This window comes from Thunnus maccoyii, chromosome 3 (genome assembly GCF_910596095.1).
Source record: "Thunnus maccoyii chromosome 3, fThuMac1.1, whole genome shotgun sequence".
In the NCBI taxonomy this organism is placed as follows: domain Eukaryota; kingdom Metazoa; phylum Chordata; class Actinopteri; order Scombriformes; family Scombridae; genus Thunnus; species Thunnus maccoyii.
This window is the reverse complement of record NC_056535.1, coordinates 3,345,100-3,360,726: the sequence shown is the minus strand read 5'-3', so window position 1 is coordinate 3,360,726 and position 15,627 is coordinate 3,345,100. Positions and strand designations below refer to the sequence as shown.

At 41.7% G+C, this 15,627-nt stretch overlaps 1 protein-coding gene across 6 annotated transcripts in view; it reads right to left on the bottom strand.

Moving 5' to 3' along the window:
* Positions 1-15,627, bottom strand: part of LOC121893948 (copine-9-like) — a 165,554-nt gene that overhangs the window by 1,869 nt on the left and 148,058 nt on the right. For all 6 annotated transcript variants that reach the window (XR_006095450.1, XR_006095451.1, XR_006095452.1 and 3 more), the window contains 2 exons: positions 14,379-14,436; positions 2,336-2,409 (listed from right to left, as the gene is read on the bottom strand). Coding sequence is in view for 3 of the 6 variants with exons in the window: in XM_042406165.1 (XP_042262099.1) it covers positions 2,336-2,409; positions 14,379-14,436 (132 nt within the window). In the remaining 3 variants the exon portion in view is untranslated. The remainder of the gene's footprint in view (positions 1-2,335; positions 2,410-14,378; positions 14,437-15,627) is intronic.

The window sequence follows — 15,627 nt, the reverse complement described above, 5'->3', positions numbered from 1 at the left end:
ATGCAGTAAGTAATAGCAGCAATGGCTTAATTGGAAATGAGTTCAGTTCAGCTTTTACACTTGCAGAATCTACATCGCTGCATGTGTATAGATCACGGTATGGCGATCTACAGAAGGTGCTTAAGGCCACTGATATGCTTGCTTTTATCTAAGCTTCCACCTGTGCATCATGGGTACCTCACAAACCCTGTGTTCCTATGAGTGTTAGTTTTGCACATCATCAGAAATTAATGCTTTGCATCTGCAAGATACAATTCAGCGTATGACTGGTGTGGACAGTATCATAAAGTAAGATCAGTAGCAGACTTGGATCAACACAACAATGAAAGATTTGAAGAGAAACTCATGGAGCTTGTCCACAACTACCCACATTTATATGATGACTCCACAGTCATACCTGCCAAAATGTTGATTTCATGCCTATGTTGTATGTTTCCCCTGCTGCTTTTTCTGTCCTGATCTCAATGTCAACAATATAATAACCTCTGAATATTTTGTTTCTGATTATGTTGCACAAAAGCAGAACTTCTCAAGGAGGATACTCCAGTGTCAGCCAGAGATGATTAACTTCTAACCTGCCCCCTAGTGGACATACTTTGTAATCCTCCAGGTATGCACAAAGTATGCAAGCAAATGTGTGAACAATGACGCTGGCGACGCAGCCATTGTCTACATGTACGTGTTATTAAAAAGCTGGTTTTTGTTCACATGGATGTTCGCCTTTCGAAGACCTTGGAGATCACAACGTTTCAGTGTGCGGACAGCCTTTCCTTTTTCTTTGGACAACTGAGTGAGGAATGGCACTGACATGAAGCTGCCTGGCAAGCTAGTTGGTCTAGTCACTGCAGTTTAGCCTGAGCAGAAACGATATAGATGTAAAGCCGGGTCATGCTGCTGAGAATCTGCTCTTTGCTTAGGTGAGGATTGGATTCAAGAACACTTTAAAATTGCGTTAGGTCAGAGAATGGTGTGGAAAGGTTTTCTGATTTGTGAGGCTATTGGAGCTAGATAAGTAGAGATGATGACATGACTACTGAGTGGGCCATGGCATTAAGAGGAAACTGTCTATAAAGCCAGTGGGGCCAGCCACAGCAGTCCTGCTCTTTACTTGGTTGAGAGTAGGATTTAAAGGCAGCTTAAATGTATGTTCGGTCAGGGTTAGAGAAGGGTGTCACCTCTCAGAGGGCTCAGTAAATTTATGATATCACAGGTTAGGGTCTGACATAACTGATGGCCTGAGGCCAGTAAAAGTTTATGCAGGGCAAGTTGATTGGCCTATCAGAATCATGTGTACAGTTTAGGACGAGGGGAGGACATTTCTCTTCATTTGATAACGTTAAAAGTAAAGCTTTGCTGTCGGCTTCCCGACTCATTTTAAAAGAGAGCGAGAGGAGGAAGTGGCGGTAGAGAGAACAAAGCAGTGAATGAGAGAAATAAAATGTTATTTTCTGATTGTTTCACAGCAGTTATGTTCAATAGAACAAATAAATAACCATCAAACACTCAACAGATGATTTACTGTGGAGATGCTCTTAGTTTGTGTTTCGTTTTCCTCCTCTGCATTTCTCCTTTTCATTCATTCATTATAGTTCAACTCCATGTCTGTAGCAGACAGGTGGCAGAAACAGACAGAAGGAGCTTGGAGTGAACACACGCACACAAACAAATGTCATCATGTTCTTTCTCTCACTGTTCTATCTTAACGAGAACATCCTGCAGATCTCTCAGCATTGTCTCACTTCTTGACACTTTATCTCTTTATCTCTCTTTATTATCAAGGTCATCCACACTCACTGAAATGTTATTATCATAAATTCTCTTTTCTTCTTCATATGGACGCCATACTCTCTGGCTTTACATAAAGAATGGAGAAACCTACATTTATACACCATTCATTTACTGATCCAATATGTACCTCATTTTATATTTTGCATATTTGTGTAATATATCAACATTACATATCCATAACTAAAGAAAAACAACCAAATCTAAAGGTAACTTCACTGTTTTACATGTCCAAATGTCCAAAATTAATACATCACCAAAATTATGGAAAAAAGTTATTTTCATTTTTTGGCTGCAGGGCCAGTTAAAATACCAGTAAACCAGTAAAAATCTCATCTACTGGCCAAGTGGGCCAGTGGGGAAAAAACACTAATTTAACATGAATACTGGGCTGTCTATAGCAATGTTCACCCAGCTTTTGGCACATTTTACCGTGTATTAATAACCATTAACAAAATCAACTCCATGCAGATTTTTAATGGTCACACTGATAAACATCAAATCTGTGACTAATGAGAATTAAAGAGCAAGGTGTATGTAGAATACATACCTGGACGATGTCTCTCTCAGCAAAGCGTCCCCTGGAGGACACTCTGACCTCATCCCCGTCCAGCTCCTCCATAGCTGCAGACAACAAACAACTGGACTAAAGTCTTGGTTGGAGACATGATTTACATCTTACATGTAATACTATATGAACAATTTAGATCCACCATTACAATATTTATTGGGCACTTAAAGAGTGGATGTTCCTGCCTATAAAGTGATACTACATAAATATACATTTAAAAACATTTTAAATGGTATTTTTGTGCATAGACAACTGACTATACTGACCTATATTGTATGTTATTGTAATCATCTAGCCATCTACCAGTCCACTGTTAGTTTGGTTCATATTCTATACCATCTATTTATCATTAGTGGAATTCATTATAAATCAACAACACAAAAACTTTATCTTTGTGGCTAAGTGGACTCACTTCCAGTGTAAACAAAATTAATTATGTCTCACAGGAAAACAGAGGAAACTTCAGCCACCATGACCATCCTCACTTATAGATGCTACAAGGTCTCCATTTTTATTATTGCACAAGGCTGAATTTGTGTCAGACCAAAGGGCCAAATGGGCTACATGTCCACGCAGCTTTTTAACAAAAAAAGTAATCAACATGAATAATAGACATTCCTCTTCATAGTCAAGCCTCTACACAATGTCCATGAAAAACAACATCGACAAAAAAAGACTGGAGAACATACAAGTACAGCTGCTTACAAGCCCACAGCAGTCCAACAAAAAGTTCAGACCAAAGACAGGCTTGTCGTCCTTCAGTACCACAGCTGTTCTCTGCTGCTCTCCAAGTGGAGGGAGACACAATAACTTATTCTCTAAACCAGTCTCATTAGTGCTTAAAAAGGCCACAGGAAGGAAGGGAAGATAAAGATCCTACAGGAGCAGCAAAACATCGGAGTTCTGCATCAGTATGGTCAACAAAGCAAATCAGTACAGGACAATCTGTACAGGACAGGACAATCTGTGGCCTTCCCAAGAAGGACCATGTTCATATTTGAAAGGAAAGGTAAGGAAAAGGAAAAGGAAAAGGAAGGGAGGGGAAAGGAAAAGGAAGGGAAGGGAAGGGAAAGGAAGGGAAGGGAAGGACAGGACAGGACAGGACAGGACAGGACAGGACAGGAAAGGAAAGGAAAGGAAAGGAAAGGAAAGGAAAGGAAAGGAAAGGAAAGGAAAGGAAAGGAAAGCAAAGCAAAGGAAAGGATGCTTAGGAAGGGATGCTGATAGGAGACTGGTGAGGCTCCACATGGCACACAGAGATGACAGATGGTGGTTTGGAGCAGCAGGGGAAAAGAGGAGAAGTGGGGGAAAGAATAAATTGACATGCCTGTGTAAGAGAGGAGATGGTGAAAGAGGGGACAGAGGGAGATCAAAAGAGGCTGGACAGAGAAGAGGGGGGAAAGATATAGAATATAAAAAAAATGGAGGGAGAAGGTGGTAAAAAAAAAAAGTGAAAAAATGTGATGAAGTGATGCTGGATTCAGGTGTCATGGATAAACCCTGACATGTGGGGGGAGTCCACTGAGACACAGGGCCTGATAGAAAACCTCCTGCTGCCCTGAATAACACATGGCAAGTGTGTGTGTTTGTGTGTGTGTAGACTCTCCACTATGCCTACACACTCACTCTCAGAGGCACTGATATGGAAATAACATTCAAACTTCTGGCTCTGATTCCCATTCCCACACTCACAAGTGTACAGTACAAACATCCATGGAAACCTACATCAGATGGTTTGGAGACGATATAGAGTGACTAAGGATGGTTAATGATAAAATGAGAAGAGAGAAGATGATATAGACAATGAACTGTATTGACTGATTTTTAATTATCAGCCTATAGTTCTCAGATTAATAGTGATAGTTTAGTATCATCAGCATTAACAAATGAGACCATGGTGGGGATGAGTGGTAGCCATTATGTAATAGGCGTACATTAAAACTGGACTGTCTCTTTGTATTTAACGGGTACTCCGATGACAGTTAACATTGCACTCCTATAACATTGTTATACTCCTGATGGACAAAAAGGATCAAAATTGGTGCAGCAGAACCACAGATATTTTTTTTTCATTCCACACATTCTTCCTTCATGTCAAAACCTCGGTGCCTTCATTACCAACAATGCAACTCAGCCACTGACAGTTTGGCCGGATATTTGGGTGTGTTATGCTAGTAGCGGCTAATGTAGCATGAAGCTGCTAGCCTCCAGCAGAGATGAGGAGCTACAGACGTCTGCTAACCTCACATCTTTCTAACTCCACACCCCAACATTTTTTTTACTTTTCAAACTTTTTTCCGGGGTAGCTTTGGGTTGCGCCCGACACAGATAAGACTCACAGTGAGGTTGAACTCATGGGAAGATGTTCTGGGGTAAGCTGAAATAGGCTTATTTCGGTTAATCAAGATGGTGGTGAGTCTGTGTCCATTGGGAAAAGGAAGATTATGTTATGCTTATGGCTTCAGAGACCTAGGAGCTGATTTACAGATTGTGTACACGTGACAAAATACTTTCTGTTTTTTCACTTAAGTCTCATAACACCACCACTGAAGTAGGCATTCTGTGTGTTCTATTTTCACTTTATTTATCTTATGCTATTAACATTATCGAAAGAATTTTATTTTCCATATTATGTACATTTATATGTTTTTATGTTCATTTCATATCTTTTTTTATGTGAAGCATTTGGTGCCTGTAATTTCTTTTGTTGTAAAGCACTTTGAGCTACATTTTTTGTATGAAAGGTGCTATACAAATTAAGTTATTATTATTATTATCATTATTATTATTATTATTATTATTATTGTAGTCTTCAGCCCCAACTGATGCTGACTCAAGTGACATCACTTGAGGCCATTTATCAGAATTCACACAGCTCCCTCTGAAGACACAATGTTTTACTGTGCTTTTTCATATAGTGAAATTTGATATATTGATAAAATATAATTATAAATTCAACAGTGAAAAGGTGGAAGATTACACAAAGGTGAAGTACACTGTAACAAGTCCCTGACAGAGGGGGGCCCACATGCATGAGCACAACCCAAAGGCAGAGGGAGCGTCTGTACAAGCTACAGACAAAGCACAACCAATCACTGCCCATTTGGAGTTAAGGCTGTCCCATTTGGATGTGCTATATAGGCTGCAGATACATCTGGATCTAGATCTCACAGATCCAGATGTAATGTAACTTGTGTAGACACCTGCAAAGGCTTCCAGTCTGAGATGGTCTGTTTACAGTTACACTCCAATACTAGACCTCTCACACTACAAGCTGCCTCATTATCAGCCTTCCTTATGTGTCAGGAAAAGTAGTTTTGGATTGATATGAAGAGTTTGTGGATCATCACATTAAAGGATAAGGTAATGCGGTTATTCTGTATCATTCTTATTATCATCAAATCCCATGAAAAGACCAGAAAAAGTCCTTTTATAAATACTTTCTGGTGTCTATAGCGCTCAGGCCCAAGCTCATTCATTCCTATTGAAGAAATTAATCTTTAAAAACAGGTCACAAATATACACATCCAGCTTTGAAAAAGGCTTGGTAATTTCCTAAAACAGCTGAGCACTGTAGTTTTTAGCAAATGACTATTTTCAGTAGCAGATAGTCCACATTTGCTGCTATATAATATTACCAGCTGTATCCAGTGATGTAATTTATTTATTTCAATAACATATTACCTGATTAAGAAAAAAATACCTCATTGGTAATTTAAATAAGCTTGAATAGATCATAGCACTGCTAAATCCCACAGAATAAACATGTGACATACTGTAAACATTAGAATATGTTTAGTGCTACATTTCATATTGATACATTGATATTAACTTGTGTCTGCAGATACATGCTGTCAGAAGAAGTGTCTTGATGTTATTCACACATCTAATACTTTTCATTTTTATAGTTCTAAGTAATACATCTGTGTGCTGTAATTTGATGTTGTCTGATGTTTAATATTCCTCAGTTCAACTACTTACCTTCCCCACAGGGCTCAACAAAAGTTAATCTCATCTTCTGTTATCTTTCAACATTTTCTGAATGAAAGCTACACATACTCAAACACATTTTCTACCATTTTTGCACATTATCCTAAAATATATGTGAAATGTATTTTTAACAGCGTGGGCTTGAGGGAGCAGAGAAAATAGAAGATGCGACGGGGGATGAAACAAGTAAAACAGAATGGGTTATAATAAATTTTGATTTCAAAAGGCTGATCCCCACATGGCGCTCACTGAGGGGCTTGGCTCTGACTGGGGGTGACTGATGTGAGGAGGTCTACTCAACCAGGAAGCAGACCTGGGCGTAACAGTGACTGAATACATTTCAAATCACAAGAGGAACGCTTGATTTATCCTCTTCTCTATGCAATGTGTCTGCTTTTGAAGCTTTTCAAGCATCACAGAGGGTAAATCAGGCACACATCAACAAGTTCTGTATCAAATATGGACTTGAATGACAGAATCTGCAAAATGTTTTGTTGAGCCCAGACTGGCACTGATGGAAGGCGGGTAAAAGGAACATCAAAGATGATTCAACAAACACAGCAGTGAAGCTTGTCACTTTTATTTCCCTTTTGATTCAAGTGAACTTCTTTCTACACAGAATTCAGTGGATCATTTGGTTACTGAGGTGGATGAATCTATAAATAAGTTCACCACACATGTACCATCTTGTTCTCTTACTCTCTACTCTCCATTCTCTGCCTCTCCCCGTCATCCTCTTTCAGCTCCATCGTCAGCTCTCTAATTTCTTTTTCTCTGTCAAACACAAGCATTCACCCCTGACCCTCAGCCTCAGCCCTGCGTACTGAATAATAGGTCCCAGCGAGGCCTCTCCATTCATTCAGCTAGAATCATTTCCTGCTTTACCACTCTTCATCTGTAATTTAATTCAAATCATTTTGCTAATTAGCTTCCAGAAAGACACCTATGCATTCCAGCACTTAGCACACGATGAAGAGTCTCTCTTTTCATTTAGCTGCTCACTGTAGGAGAAAAACTTGTCTCAGCATGCACAGATCAAACTGCCCTGCTAGGAGGATCCAGAGATCAGAGATCCAGATCCAGACATCAGTTCCTATGAAACAATCTTCTTTTAGCCTCCTTATTGGGGTTGGATTCAGTAGCAAGAAATGGATGAATACAGTAAAATAAATGTTTGGGGCAGGTGGCTAAATCCTACACATTGCACCTGTAAATAGGTGCAAAAGAGGATTGAGTTGTATGAATTTAATTCAGGGTAGAACATTGATTACAGCATTAGAAATGTAATAAAATAGCAGAATAAAATAAAATATGCTTTTTATGTTTTATGTAAAGCACTTTGAATTGCCTTGTTGTTGAAATGTGCTATGCAAATAAACTTGCCTTGCCATGAGAACATAAATGTCTGCACCAAATTCCATGGTAATCCACAGTTGTGGAGATGAAACCCACAAATGTGAGCCTCACGGTGGCACCAAAGCCATTAGAGGTCAGGTACACATATTCAGCTGTGTGAAGAAGTCAGGGAATCACCAGTCATTAGGATTTATTCTCTAAGCACCACAAATTTTCATGGAAGTCCATACAGTAGATATTTCACTCAAAACCAAACATCAACCTCATGGTACAAAGTCAGTAGGCTTCATCCTAAGGAGATCATATAAACTTCCTAGAAATCCATTCAAAAGTTGGCTGGTGGTTAATTACACATTCTTCTTGCAGCAATGTTCTCTGTTCTCTACATGTTGGCAGTTGGGTGTAAAGGTCGGAAAACACAGAAGATACTGTCTGGAGCTTTGGGGAAATACAAAAACATCCATAAAGCCACAGCTGAAGCCACAAATGAACACAGTTTGGCAAATTATCATCAAAATGAGGATGGAAAACACGCATTTTGTGAAATCTGAAAGTCTCTTTCTGGAGCAGCGCATCCTTTGCAAATGTGATTTTTTGCTTTTAACGACAAACAGTACTTCTGATTACTGTGAAAGAGGGCATGTTAAAATATTTGTTCTATATAAAGCCAAAAAGGAGCAAGCCAGACTTTCTCTTCAAAAAGCAATGCCTTTCATGTCACCATGGAAACTGATTTAGTAAATAGGTTTGAGTATCAGATAGACACAGTATGTGCACGCATTTTCATTTTACTTGCTTGTATAGGATTCCCAAGTAAGTAAAGCAGATGTTGTCCATTAAGACTAAAATCATCTTTGCTGTGTTGTAATTCCAAAAGAGAAAAGGTAACATTAAAGGATAATTCTGCTTTAAAACAACTTTGGTCTTATTTTCATAATTTTATCATAATTTCTATCGCTTATGATAACACTGTAGTGACTAAAGTAATTGCAGAGATTATCATTATTTGTAGGTAACAACCAAAACTTAACGCACCTGAAATGGTGGTAATAATCCTTCATTAAGTTATTACAAGTTACATAATACAAGTCTATGGACGTCCATTCAGTTCCATTGTATTTATAATAGCACAAACTCCATTCAAATGTCAATGTTCTCACCATTGAACACTTCAATCAACTGTTATTAAGCTATTAGTTATTAAAATATTGCTTGTACAAGGAAAAAATCCTTATAAAATTACAAAATGTATCATGAGTTCTCTTTAAAGTCCAACTTAAATTAATTAGCATGTTTGTTTTTTTTTCCTGCTACAGCATACGTATCAGATCTGTAAACCACTTTCTCCTAGAGAAAAAATCAGAAACCAAAAGGGAGAAATTCATATTTGATATTTTTTGTTTTTTGCATTAATTTGACAGTCCACTGTTAGTTTTCCTTCTACATGGATTGAGACCTTATTTCGACACAGCAAATCAAATCTTGCATCGTTCTTTATGGTGTAACACCAGCACTCTGATACCTGCCATCTGTCATCAATCAAACACATTCACCAACACACCCCTCCAGCTACTGTCAATCAAACAAACACACTGACACGCCCCTCCAGTTACTGTCAATCAAACATACACACTGACACGCCCCTCCAGCTACTGTCAATCAAACATACACACTGACACGCCCCTCCAGCTACCGTCAATCAAACATACACACTGACACGCCTCTCCAGCTACCATCAATCAAACACACACCGACACGCCCCTCCAGTTACTGTCAATCAAACATACACACTAACACGCCCCTCTAGCTACCGTCAATCAAATACACACCGACACGCCCCTCCAGTTACTGTCAATCAAACATACACACTGACACGCCCCTCTAGCTACCGTCAATCAAATACACACCGACACGCCTCTCCAGTTACTGTCAATCAAACATACACACTGACATGCCCATCCAGCTACCGTCAATCAAACATACACACTGACACGTCCCTCCAGCTACCGTCAATCAAACACACACACTGACACGCCCCTCCAGCTACCGTCAATCAAACACACACACTGACATGCCCATCCAGCTACCGTCAATCAAACATACACACTGACACGTCCCTCCAGCTGCTGTCAATCAAACACACACACTGACACACCTCTCCAGCAACTGTCAATCAAAAATACACACGGACACGCCCCTCCAGCTACTGTCAATCAAACACACAACAACACGCCCCTCCAGCTACTGTCAATCAAACACACACCGACACACCTCTCCAGCTACTGTCAATCAAACATACACACTGACATGCCCATCCAGCTACCGTCAATCAAACACACACACACTGACACGCCCCTCCAGCTACTGTCAATCAAACACACACACACTGACACGCCCCTCCAGCTACTGTCGATCAAACATACACACTGACACGCCCCTCCAGCTACTGTCAATCAAACACACACACACTGACACGCCCCTCTAGCTACCGTCAATCAAATACACACCGACACGCCCCTCCAGTTACTGTCAATCAAACATACACACTGACATGCCCATCCAGCTACCGTCAATCAAACATACACACTGACACGTCCCTCCAGCTACCGTCAATCAAACACACACACTGACACGCCCCTCCAGCTACCGTCAATCAAACACACACACTGACATGCCCATCCAGCTACCGTCAATCAAACATACACACTGACACGTCCCTCCAGCTACCGTCAATCAAACACACACACTGACACGCCCCTCCAGCTACTGTCAATCAAACACACACACTGACACACCTCTCCAGCTACTGTCAATCAAACATACACACGGACACGCCCCTCCAGCTACTGTCAATCAAACACACAACAACACGCCCCTCCAGCTACTGTCAATCAAACACACACCGACACACCTCTCCAGCTACTGTCAATCAAACATACACACTGACACGCCCCTCCAGCTACTGTCAATCAAATACACAACAACACGCCCCTCCAGCTACTGTCAATCAAACACACACCGACACACCTCTCCAGCTACTGTCAATCAAACATACACACTGACACACCTCTCCAGCTACTGTCAATCAAACATACACACCGAAACACCTCTCCAGCTACTGTCAATCAAACATACACACTGACACACCTCTCCAGCTACTGTCAATCAAACATACACACTGACACGCCCCTCCAGCTACTGTCAATCAAATACACAGTGACACACCCCTCCAGCTACCGTCAATCAAACACACAACAACACACCCCTCCAGCTACTGTCAATCAAACACACACCGACACACCTCTCCAGCTACTGTCAATCAAACACACACCGACACACCTCTCCAGCTACCGTCAATCAAACATACACACTGACACGCCCCTCCAGCTACTGTCAATCAAACACACAACAACACACCCCTCCAGCTACTGTCAATCAAACATACACACTGACACGCCCCTCCAGCTACTGTCAATCAAACACACACACCGACACACCTCTCCAGCTACCGTCAATCAAACACACAACAACACACCCCTCCAGCTTCCGTCAATCAAACATACACACTGACACGCCTCTCCAGCTACTGTCAATCAAACACACAACAACACACCCCTCCAGCTACTGTCAATCAAACACACAACAACACACCCCTCCAGTTACTGTCAATCAAACATACACACTGACACCTCCCTCCAGCTACCGTCAATCAAACACACACACTGACACGCCCCTCCAGCTACTGTCAATCAAACACACACACTGACACACCTCTCCAGCTACTGTCAATCAAACATACACACGGACACGCCCCTCCAGCTACTGTCAATCAAACACACAACAACACGCCCCTCCAGCTACTGTCAATCAAACACACACCGACACACCTCTCCAGCTACTGTCAATCAAACATACACACTGACACGCCCCTCCAGCTACTGTCAATCAAATACACAACAACACGCCCCTCCAGCTACTGTCAATCAAACACACACCGACACACCTCTCCAGCTACTGTCAATCAAACATACACACTGACACACCTCTCCAGCTACTGTCAATCAAACATACACACCGAAACACCTCTCCAGCTACTGTCAATCAAACATACACACTGACACACCTCTCCAGCTACTGTCAATCAAACATACACACTGACACGCCCCTCCAGCTACTGTCAATCAAATACACAGTGACACACCCCTCCAGCTACCGTCAATCAAACACACAACAACACACCCCTCCAGCTACTGTCAATCAAACACACACCGACACACCTCTCCAGCTACTGTCAATCAAACACACACCGACACACCTCTCCAGCTACCGTCAATCAAACATACACACTGACACGCCCCTCCAGCTACTGTCAATCAAACACACAACAACACACCCCTCCAGCTACTGTCAATCAAACATACACACTGACACGCCCCTCCAGCTACTGTCAATCAAACACACACACCGACACACCTCTCCAGCTACCGTCAATCAAACACACAACAACACACCCCTCCAGCTTCCGTCAATCAAACATACACACTGACACGCCTCTCCAGCTACTGTCAATCAAACACACAACAACACACCCCTCCAGCTACTGTCAATCAAACACACAACAACACACCCCTCCAGTTACTGTCAATCAAACATACACACTGACATGCCCATCCAGCTACCGTCAATCAAACACACACACACTGACACGCCCCTCCAGCTACTGTCAATCAAACACACACACACTGACACGCCCCTCCAGCTACTGTCGATCAAATATACACACGGACACGCCCCTCCAGCTACTGTCAATCAAAAACACAACAACACGCCCCTCCAGCTATTGTCAATCAAACACACACCGACACACCTCTCCAGCTACTGTCAATCAAACATACACACTGACACGCCCCTCCAGCTACTGTCAATCAAATACACAACAACACGCCCCTCCAGCTACTGTCAATCAAACACACACCGACACACCTCTCCAGCTACTGTCAATCAAACATACACACCGAAACACCTCTCCAGCTACTGTCAATCAAACATACACACTGACACACCTCTCCAGCTACTGTCAATCAAACATACACACTGACACGCCCCTCCAGCTACTGTCAATCAAATACACAGTGACACACCCCTCCAGCTACCGTCAATCAAACACACAACAACACACCCCTCCAGCTACTGTCAATCAAACACACACCGACACACCTCTCCAGCTACTGTCAATCAAACACACACCGACACACCTCTCCAGCTACTGTCAATCAAACACACACCGACACACCTCTCCAGCTACCGTCAATCAAACATACACACTGACACGCCCCTCCAGCTACTGTTAATCAAACACACAACAACACACCCCTCCAGCTACCGTCAATCAAACATACACACTGACACGCCCCTCCAGCTACTGTCAATCAAACACACACACCGACACACCTCTCCAGCTACCGTCAATCAAACACACAACAACACACCCCTCCAGCTTCCGTCAATCAAACATACACACTGACACGCCTCTCCAGCTACTGTCAATCAAACACACAACAACACACCCCTCCAGCTACTGTCAATCAAACACACAACAACACACCCCTCCAGTTACTGTCAATCAAAAACACAACAACACGCCCCTCCAGCTATTGTCAATCAAACACACACCGACACACCTCTCCAGCTACTGTCAATCAAACATACACACTGACACGCCCCTCCAGCTACTGTCAATCAAATACACAACAACACACCCCTCCAGCTACTGTCAATCAAACACACACCGACACACCTCTCCAGCTACCGTCAATCAAACATACACACTGACACGCCCCTCCAGCTACCGTCAATCAAACATACACACTGACACGCCCCTCCAGCTACTGTCAATCAAATACACACTGACATGCCCCTCCAGCTACTGTCAATCAAACACACACACCGACACGCCCCTCCAGCTACCGTCAATCAAACACACACACCGACACGCAACTCTAGCTACTGTCAATCAAACACACACATTGACACGCCACTCCAGCTACTGTCAAGCAAACACACACACCAACATGCCTTTCTAGCTGTCGTCAATCAAACACACACACTGACGCGCCCCTTCAGCCGTCTAAGACAAAAAGGTGCACTTCTGATATATCCCCATTTTCTTCTTGAGTAATAAAAAACTATGAGCAAGACATTAAAAAACATTGACAAAGAAACAACTTACTGTGGTTTCCATTTGGATTTTAATTTTCTGATATGACTTTAATGTAATCTGGACTGTTCAAGCTGGTACCTATTTGCTATTCAGTAATAACAGGTTGGGTTTTCCACTGAGATGTTTTTCTATTTTGCATTACTGTGACTGACATTTTCAGTCTCTTCTGACTTATGTTACAGGCATGTAAGTGGGAGTGGGTGAGCAGAATAAATAGAGGATTTACATATGTATGCCATGGAAGCTTCGAGAGGCATTAAATGGGCTGAAATTTACAATCTTCCTGTATATATAAATCATTTTCACAACGGAGCATCATGGATGACAACAAAGAAACTGCTTCTCTCCTCGACTGCATTTACTGAACAGATGACATGTCTGAAATGTATCCCTCAGCTCTAACCTGACCAACATGACCACGTGCACGAGCACACACACGCACACACGCACACTTACCATCAAATTCAGCAGGGCCCACTCCTACTATGATGATGGACATGGGCAGGGCCGCTGCCTGTGGAGAGAGGAGGGGTGTGAGGCAGGCTACTATTCCCCTACTCAAAAGCACATACTGTGCATAACATGTATGATCATACTGTATGTATACATGCCAGAGTATATTTGGCTCCTATTAGAATAAAATGCATTTAAACCGTTTCCAAAGAGTCCATAGTTCAATGCCCTCCTTTCAACTGTTTATTGCTTATTTTTATTCTTACTGTAATTGTTATTCTTTATTGCACACTAGCTTTCTAGCACAGCCCTTAAGAGTATGTCACCTTGCATTTCACTGCACATACTGAATATGCATGTGACAAATGAAACCTCTGAATCTTTGTTATTGTAATCCACTGTCTGCTTTCATAGTCCAGTCATAGTGTCATAGGTGTTTGCAGCTGTCGAAGAAATATATACAGGTATGAGTGGGTGAAACTCTATGAGCATGACTGAATGCATCCAATCAGACTGCAAAGAAGTGGAAAACAAGCTCACCTCTTCTATCAACCATGAATCTTATTCTCTGCTCATACATCAGTGTGGCATCTTATCTCTCCTGTTGTCTGACAATGCACACACAAATTTTCTGCCTATGCAGGCATAGATTTAGTTCTGACAAGGCACAAACTGATACCACAATTAACCTGGATCTGATCCAAGACCACCTCTTATATGTGGACTCAGGTGTGGTTTTTTGGAACATATCTAGGTTTGGAAAAAGCACTCATATACCAAATTTTTTGGTGAACCTCTCTCCTGATTCAGACTTGTCAGTTAATGTTCAATCTAAAAAAAAAAAAAAAATTTCTGTCAAACGTTTTACTCAGGGTAGTTTGCTGTGTACTGAATTGACCAGAGATTCCCTGTCAATCCTTTGCTCTTCAACTGATAGTTTAAAGCAGCAGTGTTGAGGTTTTTTTTTTTGCTTTTTGCCATTTGGAGGCAGCATAACAAATTGTAAACACAACATTGACATATTATCACCTTATAAAGCTGTCATGGCTAACATGTTAGCAAACAGTTGCCTGTTTACAGATCCAACAGACACAGAGCAATATTAGCATTCATGTGGAGTCATTAAAACATATATGGAGGGGATCTTTAAGGATAACCATAAAAGGTTCCATCTGCAAGAGGAAATTTCTATCTACTAGTTGCCATACTAAAATTTTGTTTGGGCAAATAAATTGAAATCTGGGGTTGATAG